This window comes from Rhinopithecus bieti, unplaced genomic scaffold, assembly GCF_001698545.2.
Source record: "Rhinopithecus bieti isolate Rb0 unplaced genomic scaffold, ASM169854v2 scaffold_23826, whole genome shotgun sequence".
NCBI classification, from domain to species: Eukaryota; Metazoa; Chordata; class Mammalia; order Primates; family Cercopithecidae; genus Rhinopithecus; species Rhinopithecus bieti.
This window is the reverse complement of record NW_016811267.1, coordinates 630,169-653,685: the sequence shown is the minus strand read 5'-3', so window position 1 is coordinate 653,685 and position 23,517 is coordinate 630,169. Positions and strand designations below refer to the sequence as shown.

At 43.2% G+C, this 23,517-nt stretch overlaps 2 protein-coding genes across 4 annotated transcripts in view; one reads left to right on the top strand and one right to left on the bottom strand.

Annotated features, from left to right (window-relative positions):
- Nucleotides 1-1,711: 1,711 nt before the first annotated feature.
- On the top strand, nucleotides 1,712-2,749 carry LOC108543259 (olfactory receptor 10H3-like). The gene is given in 2 exon segments (XM_017893675.1): nucleotides 1,712-2,324; nucleotides 2,326-2,749. Coding segments are annotated over 2 exon segments (678 nt in total). The 5' UTR covers nucleotides 1,712-2,070.
- Nucleotides 2,750-5,170: 2,421 nt separating this feature from the next.
- Nucleotides 5,171-23,517, bottom strand: part of CYP4F12 (cytochrome P450 family 4 subfamily F member 12) — a 21,015-nt gene continuing 2,668 nt past the window's right edge. Inside the window, exons 3-13 of one of the 3 annotated variants that reach the window (XM_017893709.1) lie at nucleotides 22,688-22,832; nucleotides 20,795-20,848; nucleotides 20,574-20,701; nucleotides 18,573-18,694; nucleotides 17,338-17,608; nucleotides 16,170-16,236; nucleotides 15,855-15,984; nucleotides 6,249-6,382; nucleotides 6,093-6,157; nucleotides 5,802-5,884; nucleotides 5,171-5,410 (exon numbers count right to left, since the gene is read on the bottom strand). In XM_017893709.1, coding sequence (XP_017749198.1) covers nucleotides 5,233-5,410; nucleotides 5,802-5,884; nucleotides 6,093-6,157; nucleotides 6,249-6,382; nucleotides 15,855-15,984; nucleotides 16,170-16,236; nucleotides 17,338-17,608; nucleotides 18,573-18,694; nucleotides 20,574-20,701; nucleotides 20,795-20,848; nucleotides 22,688-22,832 — 1,377 coding nt within the window. In that variant the 3' untranslated portion in view covers nucleotides 5,171-5,232. Of the gene's footprint in view, nucleotides 5,411-5,801; nucleotides 5,885-6,092; nucleotides 6,158-6,215; nucleotides 6,383-15,854; nucleotides 15,985-16,169; nucleotides 16,237-17,337; nucleotides 17,609-18,572; nucleotides 18,695-20,573; nucleotides 20,702-20,794; nucleotides 20,849-22,687; nucleotides 22,833-23,517 lie in introns of all 3 variants that reach the window. The other 2 variants (XM_017893707.1, XR_001889528.1) reach the window with 2 other exon arrangements.

Here is a 23,517-nt window from a genome sequence, read left to right as displayed (position 1 = left end):
GTATATTTCTCTCAAAGTACTATTTTAGGTTAAAATGTTGACACTCAATATTTGAATTTTCATTTAATTCTAAAAATTTCTTACATTTATAATTTACTGTTGAACTTGAAGATTATTCAATTATATAGTTAGCTTCCAAACATATGAGATTTGAAAAGCTATTTCTTCTCTATTAATTTTTAATGTTAATGCATTATAATCTATACAACATTTATACTTTGGAATTAAAGAATTTTTTATATCTTAATGAAATGTCCATTTTTACAAAGTACCTGTGTGCTTGAAAAAATATTTACTATCTGTTTCGTGAAGAGTCTAATATATATGATAGCTAATATCTGAATATTATTAATTGCATTGTAATTAATAATAAATTCCATTTCTGAACTCTGTTAAAATTTCTAACTATAATATCTATCTCTCTGTCATTGATTTAGTTATTTATATCTATCTCACTGAAGTTGTGTTGACTATTTATTACTTAATATTTCAAGATATATAGTAATGTAGACTTATTATATTTATGCTGGTGGCTGTAATGTTCTTTTAAATGGTATAAATATTATTCTCTGTCCTTTAGTGTGTGTGATTTAAAAATTTTAGCATGCATCAAGAAACTATACATTTTCTCCATAGACAAAGTAACTAGATTGCACTTTAAAAAAATAATTAGCTGGGCATGGTGACTCATGCTTATAATCCCAGCACTTTGGGAGGCTGAGATAGGAAGATCACTTGAGGCCAGGAGTTCGAAACTAGTTTGGGCAACAATGTGAGGCCCTGTCTCTAAAAATTTTTTAATTAGACAGGTGAGGTGACACACACCTGCAGTCCCAGTTATTTAGGAGGCTGATGCAGAGGACTGCTTGAGCCCAGGAGTTTCAGGATGCAGTGAGTCATGATCCTACTCTAAGCTGGGGAACAGAGTGAGAGCTGTCTCTAAAATAATTGGTAATTAGGTCAATACTAATGCCTTAATATTACTCATACCTAATCATTCATTCATACTATAATCAAAATGTTCTCTTATTGCCTTAAAAATACTTACAGCTGGTTATGTAAATCAATATTCAACTAGTCTCCTATGTTGCATCCAGTGATTATGTCCTCGAATCTCTCTTGTCCTTTGAATGAGCCTTTATCAATGAGACCAGACCAATTGTTCTGTGGAATTATCCACCTTCTGAATTTTTCTGAAAGCTTCCTCATGGTGTAATTTAGCTTATTCCTCCATCTTCTGTACAATAATTATCTTTTTTGGCTAGTGGGCGTCTTTTCAATCTAGTACCTCCAGGCTTTTAATATTATCCCATTACTTAGTGGAAGTTTCATTTCACACTGGTACAAGGTGCCTAAGGCTTTCTTCTGTGTCCAGACCACAGGTCAGCCATATCTCAAGGAACTCTGGTTCCCTGGAGTGGCATATGGTATTAGAGACATTGTGATAATTGTTTCCATAAATTCCACCTTTTATTATTATTAAGATTGCAACCTCAGCTTTCATTTGGTGCATATTTGTCTGACAGGTATGTATTCAGCCTTTTCTTTCAAATTTTCTATTCAGATTTTTTAGAATAGTAAATATACAATTTGAAATAGGATGGCACAAATGAGTATCAATAAATCAGTATTAAAATAAATGTAATTGAGTTAAATAAGCAACTAAAAGATAAAGACTCTCAGGAAAAAAACTTTTAAACCCCAAGATCAAAATGTATGTTTTCTAGAACTGGCACATTATCAAGAGACTCTGATCCTGATCATCTATGCCTGTCTCTAATGGCTCCAAGTATTGAAACTTTTCTTTATGTTAGTCAGCGTTAATAGTTAGTAGCCAAAATCTGACATGATCATCTAATATATTAAGGTCATTTGATCTTTGTCACATTGCTGAATGTTAAGAACTATTATTATTTACTCCATTTTACAGATGAGGAAAGTGAGACCCAGAAAATTCTACCAGTTGTTGAATAGCATAGAGCTGTTGAGTTGTCATTTGATCTGTGCTACAGTCTATGTTTTAACCACTGTCATTTAATTCTGTTTCTAATCTCACCAGATGCAGTATCCATGCCTGGTCAGAACTACAGCATCATGTCTGAATTTATCCTCTTTGGCTTCTCAGCCTTCCCCCAGCAGCTCCTGCCTGTCTTGTTCCTGCTGTACCTCCTGATGTTCCTGTTCACATTGCTTGGTAACCTTCTCATCATGGCCACAATCTGGATTGAATACAGACTCCACACACCCATGTACCTCTTCTTGTGTGCCCTCTCCATCTCTGAGATTCTGTTCACTGTTGCCATCACCCCTCGCATGCTGGCCAATGCTTTCCCTCTTGAAGTTGGCCTGTGGGAACAAGACATCATCTGTCATCATGGGTGTGATGCTGGTGTGTGTCACAGCCCTGATAGGCTGTTTATTCCTCATCATCCTCTCCTATGTCTTCATTGTGGCTGCCATCTTGAGGATTCCCTCTCCTGAGGGCCGGCACAAGACTTTCTCCACATGTGTATCCCACCTCACTGTGGTGGTCGTGCACTATAGTTTTGCCTCCCTTATCTACCTCAAGCCCAAGGGCCTCCATTCTATGTACAGTGACGCCTTGATAGCCACCACCTATACTGTCTTCACCCCCTTCCTTAGCCCAATCATTTTCAGCTTAAGGAACAAGGAGCTGAAGAATGCCATAAATAAAAACTTTTACAGAAAATTCTGTCTTCTAAGCTCCTGCGTGCCAATTTGGTGGTGATAAAATATAATAGAAGAGCTGAAGATAATGTCTGTCCCCATAGGACTGTTGTAAGGGTTCAGGTATGTGAAAATATGTATTTGATACATACTAGCTATTGTTTCTTATCCCTTTTTGCTTAGCCTCAAGTGATCACAATCTCTTGTTTATGAGCCATTGTGATGAACTTCATCCTATTATCTGTGCCTAGAAATGTGTTTTCTATCTATGGACAGGTGGGGATCATCACATGGATGTGTCTGGGCACTTATGAACATGGTTCTTCTTAAATGGACAGGCAAAATATATTTTATTTTCCCCTAGTGTAAGAAAAAGTAAGAATAACATGATAGTCATAAATCCCACCAAGCATTAAGTTTTTTCTAGGCATCAGCACTGTGTCCAGTGTTTTATAAATATTATCCTTTTAATTAGAAGAAATGTACAAAGGAAAATAAACTACTTCCCTCAGAGAAACTGGTTCTTATATAAAGTTCCTCACTGTCTTTGGGAGAGATATAGCCTAAGTTTGGGTGTGGACATTAATATGTTGAGTTGAGTGAAGGATGTCAGAATCCAAAAGTGGAGAGAGACCAAGAAGGAGAGAGAGACAGAGATACAGAGACAGAGATAGAAGACAAAGAGAGATACAGAGACATAGACAGAAAAAAGAGAGAGATACAGAGACATAGACAGAATAAAGAGAGAGAGACAGAGAGAGGAAGCCAGAGAGAGAGAGAAAGCAGGTGTCAGGTAAAAAGGGAGTTCTTTAAATTTTTTTACCTGTACAGGAAATGTAATAACTAAGAATTTGGAGCAAAATCTGGCAAAGGGAGGAAGAGAGAAAAAAGGAGATTGGTAATAGGACTTAATATATCTTAATAATAGATCTGTAATATGTCCTGATAAGATAGCCTCGTCTCTCCTCCAAGCATTTTTGACACAGTTGCTCTGCAATCTCAGTGGGTCATTCTAGTATATGCACTCCCTTACCTCCAATGGAGGCATCATTTTTCTGGTTTTCTGGTTCTAGCCATCGGTTCCACCAGCTAAGGAATGAATTATTTTTACAGTGTGAATTCTCTTCTAATGCTACTCATAGTGCCCTCGCCTGTGCTTCCTGCTGGTGCTAGAATGTGAAGGTCAACACTGAAAGACATTTCATTCCAGAAAAGCAGAGATCATGGCCTTGCAAGGTCAAAAGGTGATATGGTTGGAAGAAGTTTTATCCTATGTTTATACTATAAAATTCCAAACAAAAACAAACGATCCTTTGCCTTATCCTGCATACTCTGGACAACACTTGCATGTGTGGTTATCATCAATGAAGCACCATGGCAACCAGGAGCTTATTCAAGGAGCACAAATATCAGAATTTTTGCCTATAAGTTCCAAAACAGTCTTTAAAGTCATAGTAGAAAAAAACTATCTCTAAAGGCAACATGCTTTATTAGCCAGACTTTCTCAGAGAGGAGGTAATAATGGCCACATTTATTAAGCATCCAATGTGCACCAGGCACAGTTCTGAGTTCCTCAAACTTTGTCTTCAGAAAAACCCTGAGGTAGGTTGTTGCCCACATTATATGTTTGAGGAAACTGAAGTGCATAGAGGGGAATTAACTGGCTCAAGTCACACAGCAAATGTGAGACTTCAGCACCACAGTCTGGCTCCAGATCCCATAACTTTGGGGTAGTGTTTTGTTTCCAATCATCTGGCTTTGAATCTCAAGGGTCAAATGAGAAGGTCCTGACTGCACCCCACCCCAAGATGGGTCAGTGATGGGAATGAAGGGGGAATCTAGAGGTGAAAGGGTGAGGACGTGCTCAACCTCTGACACTTGCGAGAGTGCCTGGCACATAACAGAAGAGAGTAGGGGGAGGATTCAGGTAGTACCTGATGGACGGGCTGCCTGGGCAGAGTCAGAGGGCTCAAAAGAGGAAAAAATGGAGCTATCTGAAGTTAGGGAAAGGGGGTCAGAAAAGTGATCAACTGGAAAGGGGAGACGTAGGGTGGGAGGTTGGCAGGAAAGGAAATTGAGAATTCCTGAGAGCCTGCCAGGGTAAAAGCTGCACCCTTCTATCCCTATGTTCTGAACTGGCCAGGAACCTCAGTCTTGGGACACTCCCAGACCGGAAGAAAGGATCTGCCTCTACGGTTGCTTCTCACTGACCCAGCCTGGGTCTCGCTTCTTAAATCCGTTCTTAATCCTGGTCCCTCTCCTGCTCAAAAACCTCCTATGACTCCATATTGTTCACAGGATGAAGTCCACACTTGGGCTCTGAGAGACCCTGCTCTAGGCATGGAGGCCCTAAGCTCAGCCAAAGAGGCAGTCAGGGTCTTGGGGTCAGGGACAACACCCCGCCCAACCCACCGCGGTTAGACCTCACCCTGAAGTCTCCCAATCCCCAAGAGCCACCTGCCGGCAGTCAGTGAGGCCCAGGCAGAGGTGACAGCACCGTTTTATTCACGAGAATCTGCAAAATAAGGTGGATGGGTCAGATGGTCACTGCAAGCCTGCGTTCAAGGGCTCCACCCGCAGCCAAAGCCCGCCCTCAGCGCGCAAGATCAACTCCGGCTTCCGGCGGGGCTCAGTGTGATCCGGCAGGAACCGGAAGTGCAGCAGCATCAGTGCCAGGACTGTTTTCATCTCCGCCATGGCGAACGCCTGCCCGATGCAGTTCCTGCAGGCGGGAGAGTGGACTGTGACTGCACCCAAGACCCGCATTTGGGTCCCATCACTCCAGGAGCCTGACCCGGGACCCCCCCAACCACACCCAGCTCAGCCTGAGAGATATAGAGAGGGATTAAGCGTGCCTGGGACCCCCATGTGGACTTGCATGTCCCAGAGCCTGGGCCAGACTCCAGCTCCCAGCTCAGACCAGCAGATAGAGAAGGGGATTTTAAGCACTCAGGACCCCTGTAGGACCTACTCATCCCCATTCCATGGACGTTTTCCCATAAACTGTGAAGGAATGGAGGGAAGAGCTGGAACTGGGACCATCTGTAACGTCCTCCTTTTTCCACTCCCGCAAACATCACCCCATCCCTGCCTCAGACACAGGATGCTCTTACCTGGGCCCTGCAGAGAAGGGAATAAAAGCCAGAGGTGACCTCTCCTTGCTGTTCTCTGGGTCGAAGCGGAAGGGGTCATAGACCTGCAGGTGAGACATAGGTTTGCTGGGTGAGGTCTCCTAGGTCCAGCAACCTTGTTGGAGAGACAAATGTGTGTGTTGGGGCGAGGTGATGTTGGATTTTCCTCATCAAAACCCTGCCCCCTCCACTAGGAACATTGGAATTGACAAAAAACAAAACAAAAAAAGAGTAGAGGATGGGAGTGGTGGTGGTGAATGAGGAAGGCAGCACCTCAGGATCCGGCCACACGGTTGGGTTGTGATGGACCCCTATAATATTGATGACGCAGATAATGCCTGTGGGAGAGAAGGGGGCAGTCAGGACGAGGATCCCCTGAGGGGCCCATCTTCCTACCTGGGAGGCTCCTCCTCATGAGGCTGTGGGCACCTTTTGGGATGACTCGGCCATCTGGAAGAACAATGTCCTGTGTGCAGTGTCGGGAGATGAAGGGAGCTGGGGGATGTAACCGCAGGCTCTCCTTCACGCACATGGTCAGGAAGGGCAGCTGGGCCAGGTCGTCCCTAAGGAAACACCCCAGCCCCAATCATTATCAGGAGAGCGAAGACACAACTCTCCACCTTTTCTATTTCCAGATGAGACATTTTCTCCCTGTCACAAAATAAACTCCATGGGGATCAAACATTTGAGAATTTTTAAAAGCAGAAAACAATTAGAGAAGCAGACAATTAGGAAAGCATCAGAGAAAATTTAGCCAAGCAGTTAAAAATAAATACTCTGAGGAAAACACCCAGAAGCCAGCGGTAAAAGGTTAACAAATTTGCGTAAAAATAAACATTGTCTGTGGCAAGAAAGCAAACTCAAATGCAAATGAGTAACAAACAAAATACCCAGATCCAATGTTTTGCTCTTATTTAGCATGGTACTAGAGATACCAGAACGTTCAATTAGGCAAGGGAAAGAAAGAGTCATGCAATTTGAAATGTGGGAGCAAATATATCATTTTGGCAGATAGTGATTTTACACTTAGAAAACACTAGAGGCCCCACTGGAAAATGTTTATAAACATTTAAGATCCAGCAAAGGAACTGAATTCTCTGCTTAATCTTTCTTCTTTTGCAGTGGCTATTTAAAATTTTAATATTGTGTGCACTTATTTGGTTCAGAATTTTAGAACTTTAAAACATAATCCACCTCTATGGCCCAATGCCATTTACTTCTCCCCACACGATGCCAGATTATTATTTTCTTAATGTATGCTTTCTGGGCTAATTTTTAGCATCTTAAAAAATTATATGGGAGCACAGCATCTACTATAGACACTACTATGTATCCTTTTTGGGGGAGTGGGGGGCTAGAATGGAGTCACTGTTGCCCTGGCTGGAGTGCAGTGGCACAATCTCGGCTCACTGCAGCCTCCGCCTCCCAGGTTCGAGTGATTCTCCTGCCTCAGCCTTCCAAGTAGCTGGGACTACAGGCATTCACCACCACAGCCAGCTAATTTTTTTCATTTTTAGTAGAGACGGGGTTTCCCCATGTGGACAAGGCTGGTCTTGAACTCCTGATCTCAAGTGATCTCCCCATCTTGGCCTCACAAAGTACTGGGATTACAGGCATGAACCACCATGCCTGGCCTGTATCTTTTCTCATTTAACAGTGTATCAGTTTTTCATAGCCCCTGGGATTTATGTAAAAATAAGGTTATCCCTACTCTGGAGCTATGAAATAATTTTCTCATGGTTCCTTCCAGAGCTTTTAGGACTCTTTTAGAAAAAAATGATTAATCTGAACATTATCTTGTCATAAGACATGAGAACCAGGTTCAGTTGCCTTTTTTCCAGAAGGCTTTCCAGTTGTCCCAAGAACTTTTACTTAATTATCTATAGTTTTTCTCTTGATACACAACACCATCTTTAGCATGTACTATGTTCATTGGGCACAGAATTTATTTGCATAAATCATTAGTTTTACCATGTAGAAATAACCATCAACTGAAAACATAATAAAAGAAAATATACTAGTCAAAATAATATAAAATACCTGGATTAAACTTAAAAGGAAACATGAAATCTCTGTATTTCATTATAAATTTTCCTCAATCCAAATGAAACATACACTTTACCATACAACAAATGTTTGTAAGGGTTGACTTAACAACAACAGAAAAAGCCACTCTGCCACATATTAAAACCTATTAGAAAGTCACAGTATTGGGAAGCCGAGGTGAGCGGATCACTTGAGGTCAGGAGTTTGAGACCAGCCTGACCAACGTGGTGAAACCTCGTCTCTACTAAAAATACAAAAATTAGCTGGGCATGGTGGACAGTGCCTGTAATCCCAGCTATTCAGGAGACTGAGTCAGGAGAATCTCTTGAACCCGGGAGATGGGAGGTTTTGGTAAGCCGAGATCGCACTGCTGCACTCCAGCTAGACTCCGTCTCAAAAAAAGCAAAAAGAAAAAAAAAGTCACAGTAATAAAAATAGTCTGGCAATGCCATAAAAAAGGATGCATTCAAACGACTAAAAAGGTCAGAGACAGACGTGTGAATAAGTGAAAACTTCCCATCTGCTAAAGAAAGCTCCACAAAACTCTGGGAAATAGATGGGTAGTATGGTACAAAAGAAAATATGGACAAATGTAACTTTATAAGAATTAGCCAAAAGTACCCTCCAAAAAAGTCAAAAGGCAATATTTTGCAACAAAAGACAGAAAAAAACCATTAATTGTGGTACACATTCTTATAAGTAAATAAGAAAAAGGAACCCAAAGAAAAACAGCGGAAAATATAAGATCACCACTCCCATAGAAAGAACATAAGTGGCTTATCAACTTGGGCAAAGGATGCTCTCTCTCACTCTTATTTAAGAAAATGCTCATTAAAAGATGAAATGTGAAGACCGACAAACATTTTAAATTTAGTAATACAATAACACTATTGGCAAATTTGTGGGAAAGCTTGTGCCATCAAACTCAGCAAATATAGAAATGGATTTGCAATCATTATTACAATTGTAGAATGCAAATGGTCCTTGATTCAGCAATTGCACTTTTGAGAATTTGTCCTGCAGAGATGCTTACACATATGAGCAATGATCACTGTAGACACATGCCAATTGCACAGGTTTAATTTAGCAAAAGGATGAAACAAGCCAAATATACATAGATGGGGAGATGTTTAGATAAACATCTATTGGGGGAACCCAACCCCAATATTTCAGTGTAGGTTATTTCTATTTTCCATAAGTGTCAGCCAGCTGTGAGATAAAGAGAGACAGTATAAAGAAAGGAATTTTACAGCTGGGCCACCGAGGGTGACATCACATATTGGTAGGACCATGATGCCCACCTGAGCCTCAAAACCAGCAAGCTTTTATTAAGGATTTCAAAAGGGGAGGGGATGTAAGAACTGGAAGTAGGTACAAAGATCACATGCTTCAAAGGGCAAAAAGCAGAACTACTAATAAGGGTCTAACAAAGACCACTTCTGAGGGAACAGGACAAAGGGCAAAAGCAGAACTACTGATAAGGGTCTAACAAAGACCACAAGGCAAAGTGCAAAAGCCAAACTACTGATAAGGGTCTATGTTCAGCAGTGCATATATTGTCTTGATAAGCATCCTAGACAACAGAAAACAGGGTTTGATAGCAGAGAACTGGTCTGACCACAAATTTACCAGCGCAGAGTTTTCCCCACCCTAGTAAGCCTGAGGGTGCTGTAGGAGACCAGGGTGAATCTCAGTCCTTATCTCAGCCACATAAGACAGACATTCCCAGAGCGACCATTATAGGCCTCCCCCCAGGAATGCATGCCTTTCCCAGGGTATGAATATTCCTTGCTAAGAAAAGAATTTAGCAATATCTTCCCTACTTGCACGTCCATTTGTAGGCTCTCTGCAAGGAGAAAAATATGGCTCTTTTTGCCCAACCCTGCAGGCAGTCAAACCTTATGGTTGTCTTCCCTTGTTCCCTAAAAAATGCTGTTATTCTGTTCTTTTTCAAGGTGCACTGAATTCATATTGTTCAAACACACATGTTTTGCAATCAATTTGTACAGTTAACACAATTATCACAATGATCCTGAGTTGACGTACGTCCTCACCTTATGAAGATAACAAGATTAAGAGATTAGAGTAAAGACAGGAGTAAGAAATTATAAAAGCATTATTTGGGACCTGATAAATGTCCATATTAAAATGAAATCTTCACAATTTATGTTTCTCTGCTGGGGCTCCAGCTGGTACCTTCATTCAGGGTCCCTGACTTCCCGCAACAAACATCCACAGAATGGAACACTATACAGCTACACTAAAGGAGAAAATGAGGATCACTAGTCCTGTCACACAATGCAGTCCAGAAGGTAAATCAGTACAGAGACTCTGGAAGGCAAATTGACCATATCTACAATGATTGGAAATGTTTATACAAGTGTCTTCAAGAAAGGGATGGGACAAATAAAACATAGAATGCTATTCAGCACTCAGAAAAAATAGCTATCAGACACACTATTAAGTGGAAAAAAAAAAAAAAAAACATGTTCCGAAATGTCCATAAATGTAAATAGTATAGGACAAAAAATATATGGAACATAAAAGGAGAGAGATGATAGAAAGATATGTAGATAGATTGGTAAACAGACAGACAGATAGATGACAAATCAGTATCTCTACAGGCCCCCTTGGAGAAAGGAAGATTTGGTGGGGTAGCAGGAATGTCAAGGATAACCCTTGTCTTATCTGTAATGTCTCATTGAGTGCAAGAAGAACCTGTTCTCATCATTGCTTTTGTAATTCAAAACTCATTTTCCATGTGGTATATATACAGAACGGAGTGCTATTCAGCCTTAAAAACAGAAGAAAATTCTTTCATTTGTGACAACATGGAAGAACCTGGAGGACATTACGCTAAGTGAAATAAGCCAGGCACAAGAAGACAAATAGCAGGTGACTTTAATTACCTGTGAGATCTAAAATAGCTAATACAGAAATCATAGAAACCAAGAAGAGAATGATGGTTACCAGAGAAGGGAAGAAGAAAGAATGGAAAGACATTGGTCAGAGGGTACAAGTTTCCATTACACAGGAGAAATAAGTTTTGAGATCTATTACATGCATGGTGACTACAGATGATAATAATATATTTCTCAAAATTGCTAAAAGAGCAAATTTCAAAAGTTCTCACCACAAAAATGATGAGTATATGAGATGATGGGTATGTTTATTAAATTGACTTAATCATTCCACATTGTATACATATATCATAACATCACGTTGCACCCTATAAATATATATAAGTAAAATTTGTCAATTAAAAATAAAACAAATATTCCAAAACTCATATTTTGAGAAAAAGAAAAGAAAAGCTCCCAAAGATATATTGTTAATGTGAAGATATGTGTCTACTTTATTTCTTTTTATTTCAATAGCATTTGGCGTACAAGCGGTTTGGTTACATGGATGATTTCTATAGTGGTGAATTCTGAGGTTTTAGTGCACCCATCACCCAAGTGTATACTGTCCCCAGTATGTAGTTTTTTCTCCCTTACCCATCTCCCAACCTTGATCTCCAAGTCTCCATAGCTCATTATATCACTCTGTATGTATTTGTGTCCTCACAGCTTAACTCCCACATATAGGTGAAAATATATGGTATTTTGTTTTCTATTCTTGACTTACTTCACTTAGAATAATGGCCTCCAACTCCATCCAAATTGCAGCAAAAGACATTATTTCATTCCTTTTTATGGCTGAGTAGTATTCCATGGTGTATATATGCCACATTTTCTTTATCCACTGATTGGTCAATGGGCACTTAGGTTGGTTCCGTATCTTTACAGTTGTGAATTGTGCTACTGTAAGCATGTGTGTGCTTTTGTCTTTTTCATGTAATGACTTTTCCTTTGGGTGGATACCTAGTAATGAGATTGCTGGATGGAATGGTAGCTTTACTTTCAGTTCCCTGAAGAATATCCTTACTGTTTTCCACAGAGGTTGTGTTAATTTCATAGCAGTGTATGAGCATTTCACTACATTTCACTTATCACTACATCCACAACATGCATCTGTTGTTTTTGAACTTTTTAATTATGGCCATTCTTGTAGAAATAAGGTGGTATCTCATTATGGTTTTAATTTGCATATCCCTGATGATTAGCAATGTTGTGCATTTTTTCATATGTTTCTTGGCTGTTTGTGTATCTTCTTTCGAGAATTATCTATTGGTGTCCTTTGTCCACTTTTTGATGGAATTGTTTTTTTTTTCTTGCTGATTTGTTTGAGTTCCTTGTAGATTCTGGATACTAGCCTCTTGTCAGATGGATAGTTTGCAAAAATTTCTCCTACTTTATAGGTTGTCTGTTAACTCTGCTATTATTGTTATTATTATTATTATTATTTTGTTGTACAGAAGCTTTTTAGTTTAATTAAGTTCCACTGATTTATTTTTGTTTTTGTTGTATTTGCTTTTGTGGTCTTGATCATGAATTCTTTGCCTAGGCCAATGTCCAGAAGAGTTTTTCCAAGGTTATCTTATAGAATTGTTACGCTCTCAGGTCTTAGATTTAAGCCTTTGATTTTTGTACAAGGTGAGAGATGAGGATCCAGTTTCATTTTTCTACATATGGCTATCCAGCTTTCCCAGCACCATTTATTGAATAGGGTGTCCTTTCCCCTATTTATGTTTTTGTGTGCTTTGTCAAAGATCAGTTGGCTGTAAGTATTTGGCTTTATTTCTGGGTCCTCCTTTCTGTTCCATTGGTCTAAACGCCTACTTTTATACCAGTACCATGCTGTTTTGGTGACTGTAGCCTTGTAATGTCATTTGAAGTCCAGTAATGTGATACCTTCAAACTTTTTCTTTTTGCCTGGTATTGCTTTGACTACGCAGGCTCTTTTTTGGTTCTATATGAATTTTAGAATTGCCTTTCCCAGTTGTGTGAAAAATGATGAAGCTATTTTAATAGGCATTGCATTAAATCTGTAGATTGCTTTGCACAGTGTGATCATTTTCACAATATTGATTCTTCCAATCCATGAACATGGAATATGTTTTCACTGGGTTGTGTCAGCTATGGTTTTGTCCAGCACTGCTTTGTAGTTCTCATTGTAGAGAGCTTTAACCTCCTTGGTTAAGTATATCCCTAGGTTTTTTTTTTTTTTTTTTTTTTGCAAGTGTTTTTTTGTTTGTTTGTTTTGCCCTGTGAGAGTCAGAGGGCCGTTCTTGTTCTCAGGTCACTGGGGTAATGTTCCAGAGGTGAGTATAACTGCCCCTGCCTCACAGAGGAGTTTGCCAAAGGAGTGGAGAGTAGCAGGTGGCAGTAAGCCTCACCCAGCTCCCATGCAGTTGGCACAAGGTGGGTCTCACACCTGCAGTGTTCCACTCATAGCACTGGATTTAGATCCAGGTAGTCTGTGAACAGAACTAAGATTTGCCCCAGGCCATAAGCTTTTTCCACAGAAATACCAATGGTTTCAGGCCACGCCCTTTTTTGTCCCTGTCCAAGGCCAGGCACCCAGCTCCTGAACTCCTGTCTACAGCACACTTCCTGCTTGCCTTCCAGGTTCTGTTCAAGGGAGTTCATTCCCACTCGAGGTTTTATCAAGAAATTCAGTTGGTCATTTCGTTCAACCTGTGACCCCTGCCTGAGCTAGTTGTCTGACTTCCCCAAGGCCCCCTGTGAGATACAATAAGGAATGGCTTCCCTCAGTCCATGCTGGAGATTGGGAATGCCTGAAAGGCACTTCCTACTGCTGCTTCTACTTTTATATTTCTCACCACTCCTTAGATCAGTTCAAGCCCTGGGTAGAGTTAAGGCCTTCCCCTGTGGTCTGGAATTTCAGATTCCTCAGTGAAGATGTGTATCCTCGAGGCAGTCTCTCCCCCTCTCACCCTCTGTGGATTTACAGGTTTTCACCTGTCTTACAGAGTGGGATGCAGCCTGCAGTTTCTATTGAAGGACCTGTGGATTCTTTTGGTTTTCCTGTTAAGTCCCTGTGTTGTTTCTTGGGAAAAGAAAGTTCACAGTGTGAATCTCTACACACTATTCTGTCCTTCCACATGGGAGAGGCACACTGACATTGCCTCCAATCCACCATCTTGGGAAAAAATACTATGTCTATTTTATACGCTCTTATTTGTATACAAAGAGTGTGTGTTCATGTAATGTGGGAATCAGGATAGCCATTTTCTGGAGGGACACACACAAAACCATTGATGGTAGAAACTGCTAGGGTGAGACTTAAGAAGGAAGCTCATTTTATAAATTTTGGGCACTTTTTTTTTTTTTTTACAAAATGTGCAATATTTCTTGATATTTTGGTTTTTAAAAGCACAAAAAGTTTTGCCACCTTTTAAGACTGCTGTGCTGAGCAAAGGCTTGGACAGGAAGACACTGTCTCCAAAACACCTGTCCAATCCATTGCCTCCTCTCCATCCCCAGCCTCTGGCCTGGCTCAGGTCCCAGAATGTCTTCACTGGGACTTCATTCTACAGCTGGTCTTCTATCCACAGTAGCCCTGAAAAGATTTTTCTGGTGCCCAGATATGACCTGTCACTCCCATGCTGAACCACTTGTTATGGCTCCCCATTGCCTTTGGGTTAAAATGGAAGCCATTACCATTTTCCCATGCCTTCCACAGCCAGACTCCGCTTTCACTGCCATGGTTATTATCTCATCATAACTCAGTTCCTTCCTCTCTCATTCTCTCTCTGTCTTCTTCTGTCTTCCCTCCTCTCTTTATCTTGCTCTCCCTCACTTTCCTTCCCTCTTACTTCTTTCTCCCTTTATGATCATCTCCTTCCCCCAATGCACAAACCTCTCTTTCCCTCTTCTCCCTCTCTCCCACTCCCCTTTCTGCATTTTTGCCCAGATTGTCTTTTTCACCTAGAGCACTACAGCATCCAAACATCTACTGATCATCATTCAGGGTTTCAGTTGCACTTTAGTATTTTGGTTTTTTACTTTTTTAGAAATGGGTTCTTTCTGTATTGTCCAGGTTGATCTTAAACTTGACCTCAAATGATTCTCCTACTTCAGCCTCCTTGGTACTTGGTATCACGAGTGACAGCCAACACATCTGGCTTGAAACACTTTCTGTACTCCCAGCCATGCTTCTCTTGCTCTCAACTCTATTCTTGCCCATGTGGACTGGGAATGTCTTGCACTGGGACTGTTCCCACTAGGCTGGGAGTACCTGGAAGACACATCCATAGGCAGGGTTCTTTCCAGGTCTCCAGAGCACAGAAAGGTGCTGGGAACAGAACTGGCATTGGAAACGTGTATGGAAGAGTGTGCTGAATGAAGACTGAATGGATGAATGATGTAGGTGTTCTAGACAAAGATACATGACTTTTACCCCCAGGTCTTCCTAACAACTCCCTGGACTGGACTGGAGGGTAGGAATTAGTGAACAAAAGAGCAAACTTTCAGGAAGTAAAGATGTTCAAAAAAATGCTAATTCAGAGAAAATAGGAAAGAAGTGAAGGTAAAATTCATTGATTGAACGTGTCTAGGTGTCATCATCTGCCTTCACATATTGTCACTAGTTCTCTCAGCAGGCTAGGACTCTGTGTCCCAAAAGCCTGAAAATTTTCCCCTGTGAGCCAAGCTAGATACCAAGTTCTGTCTCTGGGCTCTTCTCCTAGTACTGCTAAGCAATAATGGAAGAATTGACAAAACAACTTCCCCTCGCCACATGAGCAAACATTCAAGAAGTGAGGATGTTCGAAAAAAATGATATTTCTGGGAGAAAAGAAAGAGAGTGGAGGGGAAGTTCATTTGCTGAACATGTGCAAAGTGGCATTATCTGTCCTCACATACTGTCACCAATTCTCTCAGCAGCCCGGGTCTTTCGGTCCTAAAGGCCTGCAACGTTTCCCCTGACAGCCAGGCTGGGTGTCAAGCCCTGCCTGTGGTCTTCTGCTTTTATACCCACTACACAATAGTGGAAGAATCAACAAAACAACTCCTCCACCCCTCCTCACTTGGGGAGCAGAACAAATGATGGGCTCAGGAACAGGCCAGAAGAACCTGCACTCACCATTCAATCTCTTTAGGATCGCGGTCCTTCAGAAGCTCTTGCACCTCCTGTCGGCAGCGCTCCTGGTATTCTGGGTGCCTCGCAAGGTTGTACAGGACCCAGGAGAGACCACTGGCCGTGGTGTCATGGCCTGAGGAGCAGCCAGGTAAGCTTGACTTCAGCACCAGAGGGTGGACAGCGCCCAGATATTGAGCCCCTCAGGAGGATGGAGGGAGGGGGAAGATGGGCAGAATGGAGTGATCCAGGGTCCACCCACCTGGATCCTGAGATGGAGAGACTTCTGTCCCCATTGTAGTCCCACACTGGGACCCTCACCTGCAAACATGAAGGTGTCAGCCTCTGCTCTTATATCCTCATTTGCCAACGCCTTCCCATCTTCATCCTGAAGAGAAAGAAAGACACACACACACACACACACACACACACACACACACACACACACACAAAGTATACTATCTCTGAGACTTCAGAGTCTAACCTGAGATGATCTCTGAAGCTCTGATCTTCTTAAGAAAACTCAAATCCACTCTGCACGCCTAAATCTCTCTTGTTCACCGTCACCAGAGCCCCAACTCCGAGGGCCTCCCCCAGCTTCTTTGTCTCCTCTTTGGACCCTGGTGGCAGGAATCAATGGCTCTCGAATGTTTTCTTTTTCTGCATAATACAGACTTTCAGAGAAAAAGATACTGGCAACCTGGGGTACAGGATATTTGAATGGCAATTTGCCTTGGAGGTCAGAAATTATGTATTGCTCCAAAAATATTTGCTCACATTCTAGAGTGGTAAACTCAGAGAGTCTTATCTTTCCAGAAGATATATGGGTTATAAAACTATAGAAATTGCCATCTCACAGGAGAGGAGTAATTTATACTCCAGAACAAAGCATTCTCTCTCTCTCTCTCTCTCTCTCTCTCTCTCTCTCTCTCTCTCTTTCTCTGTCTCTCTCTCTCTCTCTCTCTCAACTTTCACCCTGTAAGAAAGAAGGAACATATGAGCTAGCAGTCCTATATAAGATATAAGACTCATCATGTGGGGGCCCCTCTCCTATGGTGCAAATTATTGTGCATTTACAGGTAAAAAACATTGTGTTGCCCTAGGAATGGGGAACCAGCACTACAATCCTACTCTGTCTGATGTTATTGCTGTAAATAGCTAATGGGCTGCTATGATCCAGGGGTTTGGTGCATCTGTCATCATAGATATAGACATAGACATAAACATATAGATATACATAAAAATGTGAAAGACTAACACAGTAACTTGTAAGTTAAGTAAAATCTCAGGCTCTTCACAGTTTCAAAATTAGCAGTGCCCCATGAGCTGCATGCAGTAAAGTCATCTCTAAAACCTATCTGTGACCTTCCATTTCTCAAGCATCTTCCATGGCTCCCAGTGCCCTTTGGATCAAGACCAATTTATTTCATCTGACATTTGACATCAAGCTCTATTCTCTCACTTAAATTCAGATCATAGAGAAACCCACCTTGCTCAGCAGAAGCACATCAATGAAATCCAGAGTCTTGGACTTGGCTTTGTCCTTGAGGAAATCATCAATACCCTGAGTAGGGAGGGTGCGGCGCCGCTCCTGGATGACAGCATCTGTGAAGTCATGCACCAGGCGGCAGGCCCTGCGGAAGCGCCGCCCGTCTTGGGTGAGGTAATACAGAAAGTCCATGTGCTGGAAGATACGCTGGCTTCTTTTCTCTACAAGGGCACTGAGCTCCAAGATGGTGGCAATATATTCACTGGGCCTCCTGCAGGCCGAGGGCAGAAAGGGAGGCAACACTGTAACATATGCAAAGCCCAAGGAACACCTCCCACCAGCAGCCAGGAGCGACCTCCCATCAGGAAACTCAGTATCTAGAAACAGATGGTCCTAGAGATACATGGTGGATATCAGTCATGAGATTGACTCTCCAGACCGTCTTCTCTCCCTGCATCTCATATCTGAGAGAGTGTCTCCATGCACCTAGGCACCTAGAGTACAGCTTGGACACCACGTTTCTCTCCTCTCTCTCCCACCCAGTATCCAGTACTGATCATTTTTCTTACCAAAAGTGTCCACACAACTCAGACTTCATCCTCTTCCAATTCATCCCTGCTCCAGCTACCCTCCCCCCGCCCCAATAACCAAATCTCTCTCATCTCTCTTTCTCCCTCTCTCTCTTTCACCATGTAAGAAAGAAAGAGCAGCCAGGCACAGTGGCTCATGCCTGTAATCCCAACACTTTCTGAGGCCAAAAAGGGCAGATCACCTGAGGTCAGGAATTCGAGACCAGCCTGGATAACATGGTGAATCCCCTCTCTACTAAAAATACAGAAATTACCTGGACGTGGTGGCGGGCTATCAGTTTCCCATACAGCTCAACTCTTACCACATTCATCATCAGCTGAAATTACAAAAGCTCTCCGGAAATCTCTTTATAAACTTCATACCACTTTTCCTGATTTTCAGTGTCCTTAATATCTAGCCCCTACTTCCACAACCTCGTTTCTACTGTCTCCTGCACATGCTTGGCTCATCCTAACCTTGCTTTTGCCCAAATATTTCTACCTACCTGGAAAGACAACACTTTCTTCTCTTCGTCGACCTTCAAAGCACAGCTATGATACAAATCCTCCAGAAAGTTACTTCTGGTTACTTTGCTCATTCCTCCCTTCCCAACTTACTCCCTTTGGTCCGTGGATTCACATCCCAGGCCCTGGGAAGGAACTCACTCCTGACAATGGCTGTCAAAGCTGAAGATGCATTTCTGCAGACTGTCCAAGGTCATCAGGCTGATGTGCTCAAACATGTCCAGACGACTGCTGCCCTCTGAGGCCAGGTGCTGCCACTTGTCCTGGCCAGAGAAGGGAAGAGAGCTAGAGCTGGGCCCTGCTGCCTTTGTGCTCCTCCCCAGCCCGAAGCATCAGGATGGACTCCCCCACAACCAGCCGGCTGCTCCTCTGCCCCAGGAACCCATTGCCAGCAAGAACCAGACTTGGATGGGAGCAGAAGCTGTTTGTATTAGGAGATGAAGACCCATGGCTTGGAGTCAAGAAACCAGCATTCAAGTTTCAGCTCTGTCTCCTAAGCTCTGTGTGCCCTTGGTCAACCTAGTGCACTCCTCTAGGTCCCACCTGTCAAATATTCAATAAAGATCAAGATGATCTGCTTTGGGGCCAGATCAATCAGGATAGAATCTCTGCTCCACCACTCCTAGCTCACCTCCTGACTGGTTGAACTGTGTCCAGCTCTCTAATCTCTCTGGCCCTCAGTTCGTCATCTGCAATAGGACAAAAATAACCATAACCTAACAGGGTTATTAAAATTAAATTAGACAACTTATATCCCGGCATTGGGACACGACTTTTTTTAGGCATATGATGAGTGCCCAGTAAATGTTTGCTTTATTCATCTCCATTGCAATAAATTCGTTTCAAAAATATCCCTGTGTTGGAAGAGGCACTTCTTCATCAGCCCTGAGCATCCTTGCTGGGTATGCCACCAATGCAAGACCATTATGTTCTTACTTGAGCCATTTCTCAGAGTTGTGTTTGCAGAAAACAACCTGGAGAGACAAGGCAGTGACTCCCCCTGGACCAGTATCAGGCTTGTATCTGCCACTATTAAAGCAGATTCCCTAAGCCTAATGCACATTGTCTGTCATACAATGTACTGCATGAGCAGACTACTATAGAGGCCCACCAGTGTCACCCCCATGGAATTTAGGTTGACTCAGAAAAAAGATACAAACCAACAAGAAGTACATGTCACTTATTGTGCCATGAGTAATCAACTACCCTTTGTCTCTGACCCAGGAGTCTTGTGTCTTGTGTTAGAATCCATGAAATGGTAACAAGCCAACTTATCAGCTTGCATATTTTAAAAAGTCCTAGACACTTCACAAAATCCTGACCCCTAATTCTTCACTTCTCCCTGTATTCACACCCTTTGCACAGTAATTTTTCAGCAACTCCCATTAAGAGATGCATTCTGTTTTACACCCCTTTGAGTCTGTACTGGACTTTTGACTTTCTTTGGCCAATACAGTGTGGTGAAATGATGACGTAGTAACTCTAATAGACCCAAACCTGGTTGAACTTTGAAGCATTGCAGAGACAATGTCCACCGACATTGCAGCCTCCTCTCAGTTTCTCGGAACACAGTCTCTGCCATGTGAGCAACCGGGTGCCTTCTGGAGGCAGAGAATCACATGGGGGAAGTCCAGCTGTCACAGCTGAGGCCATCCCAGATCAGTCTGAAGCTAGTGAAGCCCCAAACATGTGAATGAACTAAGCCAGGATCAACAAAGCTGCCCACTGGACCCACAGCTTCTCATGTGCCAAGAGTGATCCCTTCCACATCCAGAAGAACTGGCCAGCTGTCTCACAGACTCGTTAGAAATCGTAAACCCTTTTTGCTCTAAGCCAGTGTGTTCTGAAGTGATTTGTACTCAGCAATGACTACTACGCAATCTTTACTTTTACTCTCTTGAGTTTACAGGGATTCTGTGAGAAAAACACAGAAATTGACACCTTCTGAGAACCTACTTGTGCCAAGTAAATGACCTTTTAAGTAGGGATTATCCTCCCCATTTTACAGATGAGGAAACCAAGGTTCAGAAAGGAAGAGCAATGGCCCAATGTCATCCAGAAGAGCCAAAATTCCAGACCAGATCTGTCCATTGTTCCTCCACCCCAAGACTCCAGCTGGGACCCAGAGTTCAAGGGACTCACAAGCATGATGGTCGCACTCTTGTTGAAGATCTTTATATAGGGCTTCAGGATGTTGAAATGGAAGGCGGGCGTCAGCATCCGACGGTGGTGGCTCCATTTGTCACCGCCACTCAGCAGTATCCCTTCTCCTAGTAGGGCAACCAAGGACAGTGGGCAAGAGCAGCACCTTCCCCACCCCTGCCCAAGGTCGTCCCCAACCCCTTTCATGTGCAGGTACTCACCCAGCCAGGGCTTCAGAAACCTGATGAAGAGATCATCCTTGGGTGCAATGGCAGCTGGCATGAATGAGGATCATGAGGGGCCATGTAGAGGGCAAGAGAGGAACTTCAGGTGTAGGGCAAGGCTCCCTACCAGCACTTTCCCCACTCCATGCCCAGCATAGTGGGAAGGGGGCCAAGGGCAAAAGACGAAGGGAGGATAGAGGAAGAAGGACCAGCCCAGGCTGCAACAGCACAGTTGCAAATGACACAACCTAACGAGGCATAGCACAGCCCAGCACACCTTGACGTGGCTCCTATATGTCCCAACATGTTCTGCAACAACCGAGCACAGCTCCACACTCTACAAAATACCTTTAAAGGAGCCCAGGACACCCTGTCTGCCCCAGCACTCTCTGTCATCTCCTGACATGGACCTGAGATAGTCTGACATGACCTCTGTGTACCCCACAGACAGGCCCTAGATAGAGTTTAAATATGATTTCTTAAATGTCCCAGACGTGTCCCAGGTGTAACCAAGGCTTTTCTTCAAGCATGAGAGGAATGGATTTCAAAACCTGGCTCAGGAAGACTAAAATAATGACTCTGACAAATTCCAAAGAGACCTTAGCTCCCAGACCTTGGACAAGCTACAAACATGGTGAAGGGATGACAAGGAGGAGAAAAGACAATTTCAAATCACATGTCAGAGAAGAGCCGGAAAGTCTCTGCCATGCCCCAAGTGTCCTTGGTCAAAGCTGAGCCACACACGTGATGACTTCTCCATACGATCCCAGGTTAAACAGAAAAGATATAACCAGGTATAATATTGAAACTATAGGCTATTTATGGGACCTCTGGGGGAAAGCTGAGCTTTCTAACAAGAACCGAGCTGCTGGGACCCATGGTTGACACCATAAGAGAAAGACTGCCTTAAAAGAAAAAGTGATGCAGAGAAATGGTGAACTTAAGAAAAGGAGACAGATTCCTGATGATGTTCATTGACACCTGGATTCAGGCATGCCTGAAGACCACCGTCCCTGGACTTTACACTACTTTGATTCTCTTTATTTGCTTAGAGCACACAAAGCTGAGTTTCCAGCACTCACAACTGAAAGAAACCTCAGCAGCCAGAGAGCTGGTGACCTGCACAGAGTCACTAAGGATTTTGGGGTCAGAACCATAGTTTCTGTGGGATGCTGCCACTTCCCTTGCTGAGCCTGGTATGTCCAAGGACAAGAAGAGCAGAGAGCAAGGGGAGATCAAGCAGCTGGTGTGGGTTCTCCTATTGGAGAATCCTGAAGCCTGCAGGAGGAGAGCAGTGAACGTAGGGTGGATGAGTGACAGGATGAGGTAGAAGGAACAGACCCATCATAGGTGGACGTCACATAAATAACAGCCCAGATTTGCTGCCAGCCACAAGTCCTCCTACTGCTCTGGGCTGAGGGATGGACAAAGCTTGTGCCAGTACTGGCCTGGCCCCCAAATACCGATGAAGCCCACTGCATCATCCTGCCACACACTTTTTAAAAAATCCTACTCATTGGTCCAGACTCAGCTCCAACAACTCCTCCTCCAGGAAACATTCCAGCCTGCCCCATCAAACACCCAGCTCTCTGGGGTGTCACACCCATCTCTCTCTTGCCGATTCCTGATCCCATGAAGCTGGAAATGTCTCTGTCTAGACCTGTCTCCTCAAGCATGGGGGTTCCTTCAAGAAAGGGCCCTGAATTGAGGCGTCTTGGGCCCCAGTGGTGCCCAGAACACCAAGGCAGGGAGCAGATGGCAATGGAGGGAGAAGACTTTGAGATGGAAGTCTCAGTGATGGGCATGAATACTCAAGGAGGGGCCTGGGTACTGTAGGGACCACGCAGAGGCTTGACCTTGCACCCACCACCACAAGCTCTGCATGGGTACCTGAGGCATTGGTGATAGACCGGATGGTGTCAGGGTGGCATAAAACGATGAAGGGGATGATGGGACCCATCCATATCGTAAACCCCTGGGAATAGGTGGCCGACAGCTGGGTCAAGTTCTTCAAGCCCTCCTCTGTAGGAGTGATCTGAAACAAGTCAGGGGGCGTCAACTCCTGTGATGGTTAATTCTAGGTGTCCACTCGACTGGGCTAAGGGATGTCCAGGTAGCCAGTCAAATATTATTGCTGTGTGTGTCTGTGAGGGTGTGTGAGAAGACATTAGCATTTGAAGGTAAACAGGATGGAAATAGTAGGTACAGAGGAATGAGTGAGTGAGGAGAGGAATGAGTGAGTGGGTAGAGGAATGAGTGAGTGAGGAGAGGAATGAGTGAGTGAGGAGAGGAATGAGTGAGTGAGGAGAGGAATGAGTGAGTGGATAGAGGAATGAGTGAGTGGGTAGAGGAATGAGTGAGTGGGTAGAGGAATGAGTGATTGAGGAGAGGAATGAGTGAGTGGATAGAGGAATAAGTGAGTGGGTAGAGCAATGAGTGAGTAGATAGAGGAATCAGTGAGTGAGGAGAGGAATGAGTGAGTCAGGAGAAGAATGAGTGAGTGGATAGAGGAATGAGTGAGTGAGGAGAGGAATGAGTGAGTGAGGAGAGGAATAAGTCAGTGGGTAGAGGAATGAGTGATTGAGGAGAGGAATGAGTGAGTGGATAGAGGAATGAGTGAGTTAGCAGAGGAATGAGTGAGTGGGTAGAGGAATGAGTGAGTGGGTAGAGGGATGAGTGAGGAGAGGAATGAGTGAGTGAGGAGAGGAATGAGTGAGTGG